At 42.6% G+C, this 13544-nt stretch overlaps 1 protein-coding gene across 1 annotated transcript in view; it reads right to left on the bottom strand.

Moving 5' to 3' along the window:
- The window catches only part of LOC147121280 (polyphosphatidylinositol phosphatase SYNJ2-like), a 263000-nt gene that overhangs the window by 40983 nt on the left and 208473 nt on the right, over positions 1 to 13544 (bottom strand). The window contains exons 17-21 of the mRNA XM_085981525.1: positions 11753 to 11909; positions 10104 to 10206; positions 5923 to 6141; positions 5355 to 5433; positions 1445 to 1613 (exon numbers count right to left, since the gene is read on the bottom strand). Of these exons, the coding sequence (XP_085837651.1) occupies positions 1445 to 1613; positions 5355 to 5433; positions 5923 to 6141; positions 10104 to 10206; positions 11753 to 11909 (727 nt within the window). The remainder of the gene's footprint in view (positions 1 to 1444; positions 1614 to 5354; positions 5434 to 5922; positions 6142 to 10103; positions 10207 to 11752; positions 11910 to 13544) is intronic.

Genomic DNA, 13544 nt, shown 5'->3' with positions numbered 1-13544 from the left:
AAATATTCAACCAAGTAGTGTGGGACTGGAGTGACATTAGATCAGACTGGGTAAAGGAGGCACATTCCTTTCCCTGAAGGACATTAATGAACTAGTTGGATGTCTACAACAATCCTGTAACTTTCACAGCCCACAAATTACTGGATTTGTTGAATTCAATTATACAATTTGCCATGGTGGGATTTGAACTTGCTCGTCCATTATCATAATCACTAACTGCCACTTCAAAAGTTTTATGGAGCCTGAGATTGGTTTAAGCGTCATTATGTGTGAATGATACACACAGAATTATCCAAAAGAACCCCACATTATTTTACAATTCAAGAAAGAACTTGTATTTGGGAGTGCCTTTCACAACCTCAGAACATCCCAAACCACTTCACAGTACATTTGAAGTGTAGGCACTATTGTACTGTAGGAAAACACAGCAGACAATTTGCACACAGCAAAATCTCACAAACAGCAATGCAATTAATGACCTGATAATCTATTTTTGGTGCTGTTGGTGTGTTGGCCAAGACACCAGGAAAATTCTCTGCTCTTCTTCAAAAAGTGCAATGGGATCTTTTATGGCCATCTGAGAGGGCTTATGGGATTTAACATCTCATCCAAAAGATGGCACCTCCAACAGTGTAGCACTCCCTCAGTACTGCGCTGAAGTGCCAGCCCGGATTATGTGCTCAAGTCTCTGAATTCAGTTCAATCCTGTCATCATCCATTTTTAATTGTTGAGTACTATAATCTACAAACGAAATACAGTATATAGAAAGTCCTAGGTTGGCAAAAACACATAGATGCCATACATCTAGCTTATCTATAATAATGTTAAATGCTTTTAATTACAGTTTAGTTGACGGAGGAACTACAGTACTAATTATTCTACCACCAATGATGCCTCCTTTCAGAAAATACGCTCATGCCACCATACTTCGCTAACTATGAATAAGTTTTGGATTTAGGTTTGTTAAATTCAGAACTGAACAGCACAGGTGTTAGCCTCGAGACAGCAAAAGATTGTCAAGTAGCACTGTTAGGACACCAGTATCAAGATGCCACTGACACCAAAACAGTTTGCCCGTCGTGTCTTACAAATGCCAATCATGTCTTGCAAGTTGATAGAAAAGACATGGATAGAACAATAATCGTATCAAGTTGAAACAGATTAAGCAAGCTGTATTGTTGTCAGCTTTCTAGCTATTCACAAGTTAAGACTATTATTGAGGATATTGTTGCTGATCAGGTGCTTGGATGTGTGTTGAATAGTTCAGAGTAATCTCTACTAAACATCTGCTAATAGCATGGCTGAAACTCTGAACTCGCCATGCAGAGAATCGTGTGTGAACAATTGGCATGCTGGAGCACCAACACCCATGTGCCATTGAATTTTTAATGGAACCTGGTACTGTAGTAATATTAAAGAAAACACATATGGCATATGAACTACCTTCAGTGTCATAATCCAGGCTGTTGAAATCAAAGGTTTCTTCGAGCAGGCAAGAATTTGCAGTTGGAGACATCGGTGCAATACTGTTCCTGTTTATATTAATTTCTTCATGTAGATCATTCAGCCAGTCTCTGGTCTGGGGTCTTATACTCACCACTCTGCCATTAACCTTTCAAGATGTTAAAGCATGTTAATTTTAAATGGTGGAACAGCACAAATAAATAGTTACACAAGACACTCAAAAATCTGCCAAGTGCATTTCTAGAAGCCTATATTTTTTGTTAAATAATAGAACAGTGTTGTTGAACATGACTGCCTCCTAACAGTGTCGAACAGCCATGACTATTGTCCAACATCTGTGCTCACAATTAGAAGGATAAACTATTGATTATTTTACATATTTTTGAATTCAATGTGAGAATACAGAGGAAAAACATTAGATTGGAATTGCCCTGCTCCCAACATCTAATCATAGAATGATACAGCTCAGGAGGCCAGTCAGCCCATCGTGCCTGTGTCAGCTCTTTGAAAGAGCTATCCAATTAGTTCTTTCCCTGCTCTTTCCCCATAGCCCTGCAATTTTTTCCTTTTCAAGTATTTACCCAATTCCCTTTTGAAAGTTATTACCGAATCTGCTTCAACCACCCTTTCAGGCAGTACATTCCAGATTATAACAAATCGCTTAGTAAAAAGAATCTCATCTCCCCTCTGGTTCTTTTGCCAAATCATCTGAAGTCTATGCTGTCTGGTTACCAACCCTCCTCCCAGTGGAAACAGTTTCTCGTTATTTACTCTATCAAAACAACTCATGATTTTGAACACCTCGATTAAATCTCCTCTCAACCTTCTCTGCTCTAAGGAGAACAATCCCAGCTTCTCCAGTCTCGCCACATAACTGAAGCCCCTCATCCCTGGTACCATTCTAGTAAATCTCCTCTGCACCCTTTCTAAGGCTTTGACATCCTTCCTTGTTCTTTGTGTGATATTATTCAAAAATCAATTTTGTTCCAAGTCAAACGTTTGTACAACTATTTTCCTCAATTGTTTTTTATTAAAAAAATTAGGCTGCCTCTTCTGCCCCCTCTCCTACATTACTTCCAATTATTTTATGCATTAGTAGATTGGTATTAATTGTGAGAGTCAGGAGGCCACATCGCACATTTTGTTTCTGGAGGCAGAAGCCAGACCCTAGTTGTGAAGTCATGGGAGTTTTTCATTTGTCTGTGATTCATGATGCACTATACGTGGAAACGCTTTAAAAAATGTTTAAATCAGTGTTATTATACTCGGATTTGCCTTGCACTGCAAGACAGCGGAGTTTGCAAGTGCTGTGACATGTTGCCAGGCATTGTGTGCTACAATTATGATGCACTATTGCAGTTTTTCCCCCCTTCTTGTGTCCTTGAGGCAAATTAAAGCTCCAAATGCAAGGTGGTCACACTGTGACAAGATGCCTTAATCCAATGTGTGATAACATAGATGTTACTTTGCTCAAAATATCACCTACTGCGTAAATAGCTGTAAAATCTGTTCCAATGTTAAATGCATGGATTCATTAAGATAACACATTAGTGAAGCCTTCCGGACTCAACAATGAGTTCAACAATTTCAGATCATAACCACTGCTCCCATTTTTCCGGTAATGATTCTGCTCGTCATTTTTAGCTCCTCTCGACCCATCTTTTGTTTCTTTACTTGTCCCATTACTATCCCCTTTTGCCTTGCACCATCATTCCTTTTGTAATTTAATCTCTCCAGCCTTCCATCCTATCACAGACCTTCCCTTTTGTTCTTTCCTCCCCTTCACCCTTTCCCTGCCTCGGTACTTACTTAAAATCTGTTACATGTTTAGCCTTTTCCAGTTCTGATGAAATGTCATCGACCTGAAACATTAACTCCGTTTCTCTCTCCAGATGCTGCCTGACCTGCTGAATATTTCCAGCATTTTCTGTTTTTATTTCAGATTTCCAGCATCTGCAGTATTTTACTTTTGTTTAAATATTACCTTTTTACTGAAAATTAATTTCTCACTTATCCCTAATTTATGAAACACAAGGGGAGATATATTAACTTGGCAGTGCATATCAGGCAGGTGGGCAGTGTGCCCGCTCGATGTTAGTGAGAGGCCCGGGCAATTTTAACTCCCGACCCACATTTGAATATGACTGGCGATCCGCCCACGCGATTGCATCGGTGACGGGCAGTTCGCCCACTTGAAGTGCAGGATTTTCTGTGGGCCGCCCGCTCTCTATTTAAAGCATAGATGCGTCTCTTAAAGGGAGGTTGCATTCAAATCACTAAAAGTTTTGCCTGACTTTGTACAAAGGTTGGCCAACTGCAAAATGAGTCATATTAGAGCCCCCAGGTTCTCAGACTGAGCTGTGGAGGTGCTGCAGTCAGGCTACAGTCTGCAGGCAGGCACTCTCAGGCCAGAATTCGTCTATTACGGGCATATCAAGGGTCCATACTTTAGCAACAGCAGCCTTCCACCAGCCATGCTGAAGCCACTGGGGGAGCACCTCATACAAGTGGTAGGATAGTTAAGAAAGGAAGAAAAGCACTATGGGTAGACACTCGGGTCACAAATTATGTCAAGCTTTTATTATGTAATTAACTTTTCAGATTTGTAAGCAGTGTACTTTTAAAGCAGATTATAAGCCTGCAATGTCAGGACGTCATGTATATGACAGTTGCCTCAGAAGTTGGAGGTTCTTTACTGCACGGTGAAAGGACTGGTAGAGGAGGGGGGTTGGGGAGGGTTTGAGGGTAATGAATAAATCAAGCAAAGTGCTGGGAAATGAACTGATCCCGAATATCTCTAGCTCCAAGCTGGTTTCTTTGCCTTCCCTCTTTTGCTCCTTGCTTGCCTTAGTCCGAGTCTTCCTCATCAGATGAGGGAAGGTCCTACTGTCGTTCTTCCTCCGTGTGCATTCCTCTTTGCACAGTGAGGTTGCGCAAGGTGCAGAACACACTCCAGTGTGGGAGACTCTGTGGGCTGTACTGCAGCGAGCCCGAGACCTATCCAGGCACCAAAAGTGTTGTTTGAGAAGCCCAATTGTGTGCTTAATGGCCATCCTAGTTGTCCTATGGCTGTAGTTGCATCTCATCTCTCATGTCATGAACTATGTGTAGAGTGGGTAGGCCTTGTCCTCTAGCAGCCATTCTCTGAGATTCTGAGATGAGTGGAATAGTGGGGGTATGGTCGACTGGCATAGAATGAAGGCTTCAAGTCAGCTGCCTGGAAACTGGGCACAGACGTTCCCAATTCTATGGCAGTGATCACTGACCAGCTACATACTGATTGAATGATAGCCATTCCTACTGATGAAGGCTGTTGGCTGATTGTCATGTGTTCAGTCTTTGACTCCCTGCACTTGTGTGAAGCCAGCTACTGCAGCAAATCCCATGGCCCTTTCATTCTGACTACTGGAAACTGATGTAGTCATTGACCCTGACAAAGAAGGCATTAGTCAACTGTTTTATGCATTTATGGTCCTACATTTTAATTTTAATACCACTATTGACCCATTTCCACCAGGTGGAGGGAGTTAAAAATCGTTCCTATGGCTTCTTCAGTGTATTCTCAAAGGCAATAAGGATCAGCATTGTTATGTTGTTCATGTTTCGATCAGATGAATCACTAATTGGTTGCATATTACATTTTCAACAAAAGCACTAAAAAAATGCAATGAAAGTGTCTGAATAGAAGATTAAGTGACAGCACCGTTTACCAATGTACATCAGTGCAAACTAGACACAAATAGAGTGACCAGTTGTGTATCTCTCTCACACACACACATGCACAAAGAAGTATGTTTACAAGTTTAGTTTCTACATTGATATAATGATTGACAGCACTTTAACATATTGGGGCCATATCGGGACCATTCTGCACCAATACCAAACTCACCTTTTTTCCATCTAGTTCCAAAACTTTCAGAGCCATCCGGCTATCCTGAAAAGTTACCAGCATCTGTCCATGATCAAACCTAATAGGCATATAGTAATACAATTACTGCACCGCCATGTCAAGCATTCTTTAGCAAAACCAAGGTGGGAAAAGCAGCTTTCATCAGGGTAGTCACAATACACAGTAACACGCCAATCGCATTAATCTACTGCAGCTATTTTTTTCCCATTTCCCAGAGATTGGGTGTACAAGGTTTAGATCAACAATGCCACAGAAGACTGTTGCTATTAACACAGTGAAGGCAGAAAGCATGGCTCAGAATTCCAATGCTTGGCAGCAAATTGAGTGCAGCAGGAATTCATTAGCAGGACATGAAGGTAATCTCAAAGTGAAACATTAATTAAACATGTCGTTCACACTTGATTCAGGTATGCAATAAATAGAAATAATTTCCAATAATGATTATTTTTGCCCAAGCTCTTCTCTTGATTTTGATAAAAGATAGCCAGAAACTGGACAATTAAACCAGTGTTTTCAGGGTTGTTTATTACTACTAACCACCTCTTACCTCACCAACAAAACAGTGCCATAACTCTGAAAGCAATTAATTATTTCATTGCTTAGGTCGTCTGGAAATTCCTCCCTTTCTTCATTGGTTGGTGCTTTGAGACACATCACCACAGTCGCGTCTGACGGCCCCAGGGAAGATGTAATTTCTTGGAATACTTTCTCACGTGCAAAAATATCCACTTCCTGAATATTCACTTCAAAGACAGCTAACACAGGCCTGTATTTCAAGAGTGAAGAGAAGGATTTTAAAAGTATGCAAAAGAAACATCAACATTAAAACTGGTGTGGACGCACTAACACTTAAGTAAACATCATCAAAGTTTTGGTTATAACATAACCACAGTTCAAAACGTTACCTACACCTTTTTAAAAAATAACAACCACAGATTCAAATACTGAAAATAACTTACACCACCATTGTACTTGAATTTGAGTGCCACATTCATATTTATTAATGAAAAGTGTGGCTGTTAATTCTGCTGACAGGAGAGAGACCTAACAAAGTGGATTTGCATTGTGTCAAATCCAGAGCTGACACAGTGGCCCACTATGGATGTCAATGCCACTGTTTATACTTACCTGTACAGTGACCAGTCCAACTTCTAAGGTCTAAAGGTGCTGCACAAGTATAATGCGGCTAGGTTATACTGACCAGTATAGAGTTTTCCAAATGTCGGAACGCCACTACCTCAGTGGCAGCACTCTCATCGGAGTCAGAAGGTTAAAGTATTTTTATACTTCTGCAATACCAGTGCTCATTGCACTCATAAAAGCCTAGAACCCGAGTAAGTTATTATAAATATTGCAAATAATCTCTGGTCCTGTATAAATACGTGCTCCCTTAACGGTTTAATGAATATAGTTGATCTAAAAGCAAAACATATTAACAATTATTAACTCGGGACACACATTTTTCTATTACATTAGCCAATTATACAGACTAATGGTGACACTGGCCTGGATATTAACAGGGGCGGATTATATAGGCGGGGGTCGGGGGGGTTGAGTTCTGGACGGGAAACCCAGAAATCCGTTTTTCCCCACATGCTGTGGAATTTAATTCCACAGTGTGCGTCTTTTGGCCCCAATAGGCTTGGCTTTCAGTTGGGCGGGGAGCACTCCGGAACAGGACGCAGGACCAGGTAGGTCCGATCCGCAACCCGGGGGTCTAATCCTCCACCCCAGGGGTGGGGGTCCAATCTCCAAACTCTGGGGTTGGGGGTGTCCGACCCCAGGGGGAGCTTGGGGAGCCGGGGGAAAAGTACATCCTGCTCCTCCTGGCCCACAAGCAGTGCTGTGAAGACAATTACCTTCTTCCCAAAGCCGTTCTCACCTCACCTCAGCTACCGGGTCCCGGTAGCCTCATTAAAATATTTAAATTGCCGACCCTCCTGATTGCTTCAGCCTCAGACAGTTGCCAGGGAGAGGGATGGAGTCGGTGGCTAGGGAACGGAGTTTGTGGCGGGAACTGAAGACAATGGATTCAGTCTTCCCAATATTTAGTTGGAGGAATTTCTGCTCATTCAGTACTGGATGTCGGACATGACAAACAGTGAAAAAATCCTGATTTATGAGACATTGGGCTCGATTTTCCAAGCCCCGAGGAGGCGGGTTTGGAGGCGGGACTGGTGGGAAAATTGCAGAATCGGAGAGCAGGAACCCATCTCACCCCCAACCCGCCTCCATGCCAATGTCCCAGGAGGCGGGTACCCGACCTGTGCTGGGAGCCGCCTCCCCGAGGCGGGAAGGGGATTAGTGACAATTAACTGCCTATTAACAGGTAGTTAACAGGCAGTTTTTTGCCTAATCCCTATTTTTAGCCCTGAAGTGTGGGCTGTCCGACGGCTCTGAACCACGCTAAGTTAGCGAGGCGGACCATCGGTCTGCAGGGGTTGGAAGGGTCGAAATGTCCGTTGTGCAGGTGAGTGATGGGTGCATATGTGCAGAGGTAAGTGTGTGAGGTAAGTGTTTTAATAAGTTTTACTTATCTTTACTTTCTCCTGCAGGCTTCCTTCCTTCAGTTCTCGGGAGTCCCTCAGCTCACCGGCACAGAAAGCAGAATGGCCGCTGAACTGTCAAAAGCTGCAGCCTCTGCTTTCTGGTCTGGAGAGCTCTCTAACTGAGTCTGAGTAGAAGGACTCAAGTCAGAAGACAGATTGTCAGTGTGACAGCTTCACAGAGCTGCCAAACGCTGATTTTTCATCTGTCAAAAACTCTCGACAGATGAAATGTCAATCGCTGACGTCACCAGTAACCAGGTGTCCCTTAATTGGCCTGCTGAGCGGGCTTAACAAGGTCAATCAAGGGAAGGTAGTGTGGGTTGGCCACAAGTCGACGGAGGCGGGACTACAACCCAAAAAGTGGGAGTCCCGCCTCCAAAAGCTCCCCATTGACAAAATCGAGCTCATTGCGTCAATGCTGAGACTGAAGCATGTACCGTGTGCCAAAACATACATTTCAAGTCTAGGCTTTCGAGAGAGGCTGAGGCCTTCATACAAAAACATTAATGAAACCAAACAACAAACCTGATTGGTTTATGGAGCCTTTTGCTCTTAATGATTTAGTGTACAAGTGAATTCCAATTAATAAATTTGCATGTCACAATCAGCTGGAGGAACTTGATTGAGGTGGAATAAATTTGTGCATCACCCTATCAATTGCAAGATGTTTCCGTGAATTTATAAATGTATTAATTTGGTGGGCAGAATTGCCAAAGATAAGAAATTGGGATAAAAATATTAAGTATGACAAGAAGTAAATGTTCCACTTGCACTATAAGCATTACTTTGAATATCCACTAGTAGACCTCCTGTGGCATTGTTCAGTGTCAGAGGATCCAGTGGAGTTACAGCACCATCTTAAGACTACTGCTTGCAACTACCAGGACCTGTTTGCATACGAAATTCCCATTAGAACTGGCATTTGTAATGTTAAATTTGGACATAAAGAGCATGACCAAATAATTTGTGACAACAGTAAGTGAAGTTGGTGGACAGGAAATGAGTGCACGCAAGATTTTTAATATTATAGAATAAAATAAAACACATGGGCCCAGAAATTCAGGTCTCCACGAGTGAGTACGCATGGGGTACTGACCCGTAAGCCCAATGGAAGTGCCGGTTTCGTGCATGCACTGCGCATGTGCGGGAAATCGGCACTTCCATTCCCCTGAAAGAAGGGGTTCAGAAGTCAAACGCGTGCGCAGGAGAGGCAGCGCGTGCGCATCAAACTTACGTTTTATTTGCAGGTTTTCCCGGGAGGGTAAGTCTCCAGAAGTTAGACATGTAAAAAGCAGTCGCAAGGCCTGCTTTTTACAAGGTAAGTGGTGAATTAATTAAGATTAAAACATTTTTCCACAGGTTTATTATTTTTAAATACTTTAAAGAAAGGTAAATTTATTTTTAGCCCTGTTAGAAAATGTAATTAATTTTTTCAAAAATTTAAATTTTAAAAGTTATTTCTTGTAATTTATAGTTTATTTTAAAAATGTGATTTAAAAAAAAAAATTATTTGAAGATTTAGTGATGTTTTGGGGCTTATAGTATTTATAGGTTCCTGTCAAACTTATGAATGAAGCATTCCCTGCTACCATTGGCTCTCCATGGCCCACGTGATCCCAGGGGACGCATCGAACTAACTGCGCCCCTGGGATACGCAAGCACTGCGCGCCGGCAGTTGGAGGAGGCCCAGGATCGGAATTTCACGGGGGCCCACAGCTCAATGGCCGGCGCGCAAGGTAAGTGCAGGTCGGGGGCTTGCACCCGCAGGAAGCCCCCGACCCGAATTTCTGGGCCATGATCTTGTATTTTACTACATATGCTGATGACATCTTGTGGAAGACAATCAATACTGCACCATCATTTATTGTGCTGACAAGTTTAGACACCTTTTATCCTTTCAATATTCAGTATGCCAAGTGTCCACTGGACTCATTGACACACAGCCAGATGTGACTCTACCCACACCCATATACACTGAAAAAAGCAAAAGACCAACATTAATATCTTAATTTATACCAACTTCCTATGCTTCTCTGAATAATGAAAGTGCATGAGCAACTACTTGGAAAAGATTAATTTTGGTGAAAGAGATATTCTCCACTGAAACAAATCTGCTAATTGCAAACCCTCCTAAGAATATCTTGGCATCTATAATAAAAACAGGGTCACTGTCACACACCTATGATCTGAGGCATTCAGCTCTGCTCTCCCATAATACAGCAGATCACCTGGAGTCCACATGTTCTTGACTTCTGTCTCTGCTTCATAATCACTTAATATACCTGGAATGCAGTAAATTGAAAATATTGCTGAATGATCTTACAATTTTTATTCACTTAAAGATCAAAGTTATTTATTAGCTTAATTTAATTAGCAGCATTGTTCCTTTAATGGGAAATAATTATTTTGTTTCATTATTGGAATTTTTGTATGATCAACACATACATGTGAAGTGGCTACATCTTCTGAGATAGGCAAATTGTACATAGATGTATGAAGTATTAGAAGTTTGCCTGAGAACCTCTGTATCATAGGAATCAACAAGAGTGTTGGTTTAATACCCAAGGAGCTAAAGGCAGGAACCTGAAACAGAATCAGTTTTTCCAAAATCTGTCTGGAGAAAATGACATACAAAAACAAAGCATTCTATCTCAGGTAGGCAGAAAGACTGAATCCAACGCCACATGAAGCAGACGCCTGATTCACAGACAACATACCAACCATTCCAGAAGATGCAGAATGTGTGGAGAGGAGTGGCAGGATCTCGGTCAGAAGAGATGGAAAGAAAAAAATATAGGCCTAGAAATTGAGGTTGCGCTGCGCCGGGGCTTAACGCCGGAAATTTAGCGCCGGTGCTAAGTCGCGCTGTGCGCGCCAAAAATTCAGTAGCGCCGCGCCCAAACGGCTGCCGGCGCTACTGAAGGCTGTTTGCGCCTGAAAACTGGCGCTATTCCGGCGCTGCGGCGCCCGATGCGGTGCGGCAGGCTCGGGAAGTGCAGGCCTCCTCCTTCAGTTAAGGAGGAGCTGCCTGCACCCGCCCGCTGGCCGGTAAAATCTTCACAAAAATGAGCCCGGCACCTCGGGGAAGTGCCGGCCTCGCAGCCGAGAAGCATCTGTTCCGCGGGGGGGGGGGGGGGTGGGGGAGTCCGGGAAGGGAGGTGCGGGCAGGCGGCCGGCGGGAAAGCGGCCGGCCGCCGCTCCACCTTTATGCGCCGGCGCAAAGTCGTGCAAGACTCTGTTGCCAGAGTCTTAGTTGCGGCTGCCACGGGCGAGGCGGCCGCAACTGAATTTCGGCGCTGGGGCCCGTCACCACGGCAACCGGGACGCTGCGCACACCGATGACGTCATCGGTGCCGGCGCAGCGCTACCGGTGTAACGCCGATGTTGGGCCCTAGTCAATTTCAAAACCGGCTGTAAGTCCAGCGCAATGCCCTCTAGCGCCGCAAAATGGGCGCTAAGCCCACTCAATTTCTAGGCCATAAGCTCTCATCCAGTAAAATTATGTTAAATTAAGCACTGATCTTCACACAGTCCAAATAAATCTGTGGACAGTGTCACAAGAGATCAACTAATAGCAAACAATAAAAATGCTAAGTGTTCACTGTACGCAAGTAAAAATTATTACTCTATATTTACCTGAACATATACTGTATGCCTTTTCTTAAAAAAGAATTGTCTCTATCCTCTAGTGGAGGCAAGTGCCTTGCAGCTTAATCATTGTGACAAGATAAAAGATGCACCGATTATATCTGTTATTATTTTACAATGTCGCTATTACACAATTTTAGCTACTGCTTGATTAATGTTCTGATTTTGTTATAGTCATACCCGACATATCACAGGGCCTTTTTTTTCTCCACCACAGCACTCGATCAGTCCAAGCAGGAGTTCTGCATTTGTCACTGCTGTCATAAACATCTGTTCCCACATCATATTTGTATGTTGGAGCAAAGTTGATAGTGCCTTCAAAGAAATCTTTAAAAATCTAAGTGGAAAAAATTATATTTTGGTGCATTAATATTTAGACAATCAAGCCCTAGAAAGAGATTCTTCTTGAAGGATATAACAGAAAAGCTCTGGATTGTATGACCAGAGAAAGAGGTACTTAGATAGTTGCATAGGTGCTACTAAGGGTCATGTCCTCTTTGTAAATCCTTAGGTTCCAAGTTAAAAATACTACAGGAAATGGCAGACAACAGTCTATGGAGCAAAGACCCAAGAATTGAAACCCGATCCCCATGTCTAATGATTAGCAGGATAGATACTTATAACTCATTACCCGAGACTTGGTCTTAAGTCAATCATATGGATGTATTGGATCAAGAACAATGCACTAATTCAGACTAACCTTTTGCTTAAATCCTCTTTTTTGTTATCCGCTATTATACTGTACAATTCAAATTGCCACATTTCCTTCAGAAAAGCTGACATTCTCTCTCTTTTTAACTGTACTCTTTTCCAATAGAGTGTAAAGTTCATACCGAGAATTATATAACATTAATATTTACACATCTTAGCAATGATGAAATACTGTCTGGCTAGTCACAAAACTAGTGATAATCTGGAAACCAATGATGCATTTCCAATAAAGGATAGAATCTTATTTAAATAGCGAAAAGCTAGGAACAGTGGAGGTCCAAAGAGAATTAGGGGACCATGTACACAGATCACGAAAATGTAGTAGTCAGGTACAAAAAATAATCCAAAAGGCTAATGGAATGTTAGCCTTTATAGCTAGAGAGCTAGAATATAAAGGGCAGGAAGTGTTGCTTCAGCTATACAAAGCCCTGGTTAGACTGCATCTAGAGTGCTGTGTACTGTTCTGGGCACCGCACCCAAGAAAGGATATATTGGCCTTGGAAGGAGTGCAGCACAGATTCACCAGTATGTTAACAGGGCTCCAAGGGTTAGATTATCAGGAGAGATTACATAAACTAGGCTTATATGCCCTGGAATATAGAAAGTTAAGGGTGATTTGATTGAGGTTTTAGGATTTTGAAAGGGTAGGTAGAAACTTTTTCTGCTGGTGGGGGAGTCTAGGACAAGGCAACATAACCTTAAAATCAGAGCCAGGCCAATCAGGAAAGAAGATTGAAAACACTTTTTCACGCAATGGGTGGTAGAAGCGTGGAACTCCCTCCCACAAAAAGCAGTAGATGCTAGCTCAATTAATAATATTGAATCTGAGATCAATCGATTTTTGTTAGCCAAGGGTATAAAAGGATATGGAGCCAAGACAGGTGGATAGAGTTAAGATACAGGTCAGCCCTGATCTTATTGAATGGCAGAACAGGCTTGAGGGGCTGAATGGCCTACTCCTGTTCCTATGTTGCTATCTCGAGGGTCCCTCAGTCAGTTGCACATATATGTATAAGGCAGGTCACAGATGGATTGTTTGCCAGAATGTCGATTTATACCAGCTTCCCCTGCGACAACAATAGCCAGAATGAGTAGACAGTCGGATTCGCGTCTTGGCTGGCTTCTCACAGATACAGGGTGGCATCGATTGCACACGTGTGGCAATCCGAGGATGACCAGATCAATCAGGAGGTATTATCAACATTCCATCAATGCACAGCTGGTGTGCAATCAAAAAAGTAGGGAACAGTACCATAGTGGT

Source organism: Somniosus microcephalus, chromosome 3 (assembly GCF_052327205.1).
Source record: "Somniosus microcephalus isolate GS21.2 chromosome 3, FLI_Smic_1.0, whole genome shotgun sequence".
NCBI lineage: Eukaryota > Metazoa > Chordata > Chondrichthyes > Squaliformes > Somniosidae > Somniosus > Somniosus microcephalus.
Note: the sequence above shows the minus strand (reverse complement) of the source record. Positions and strands in the feature narration are given on the sequence as shown.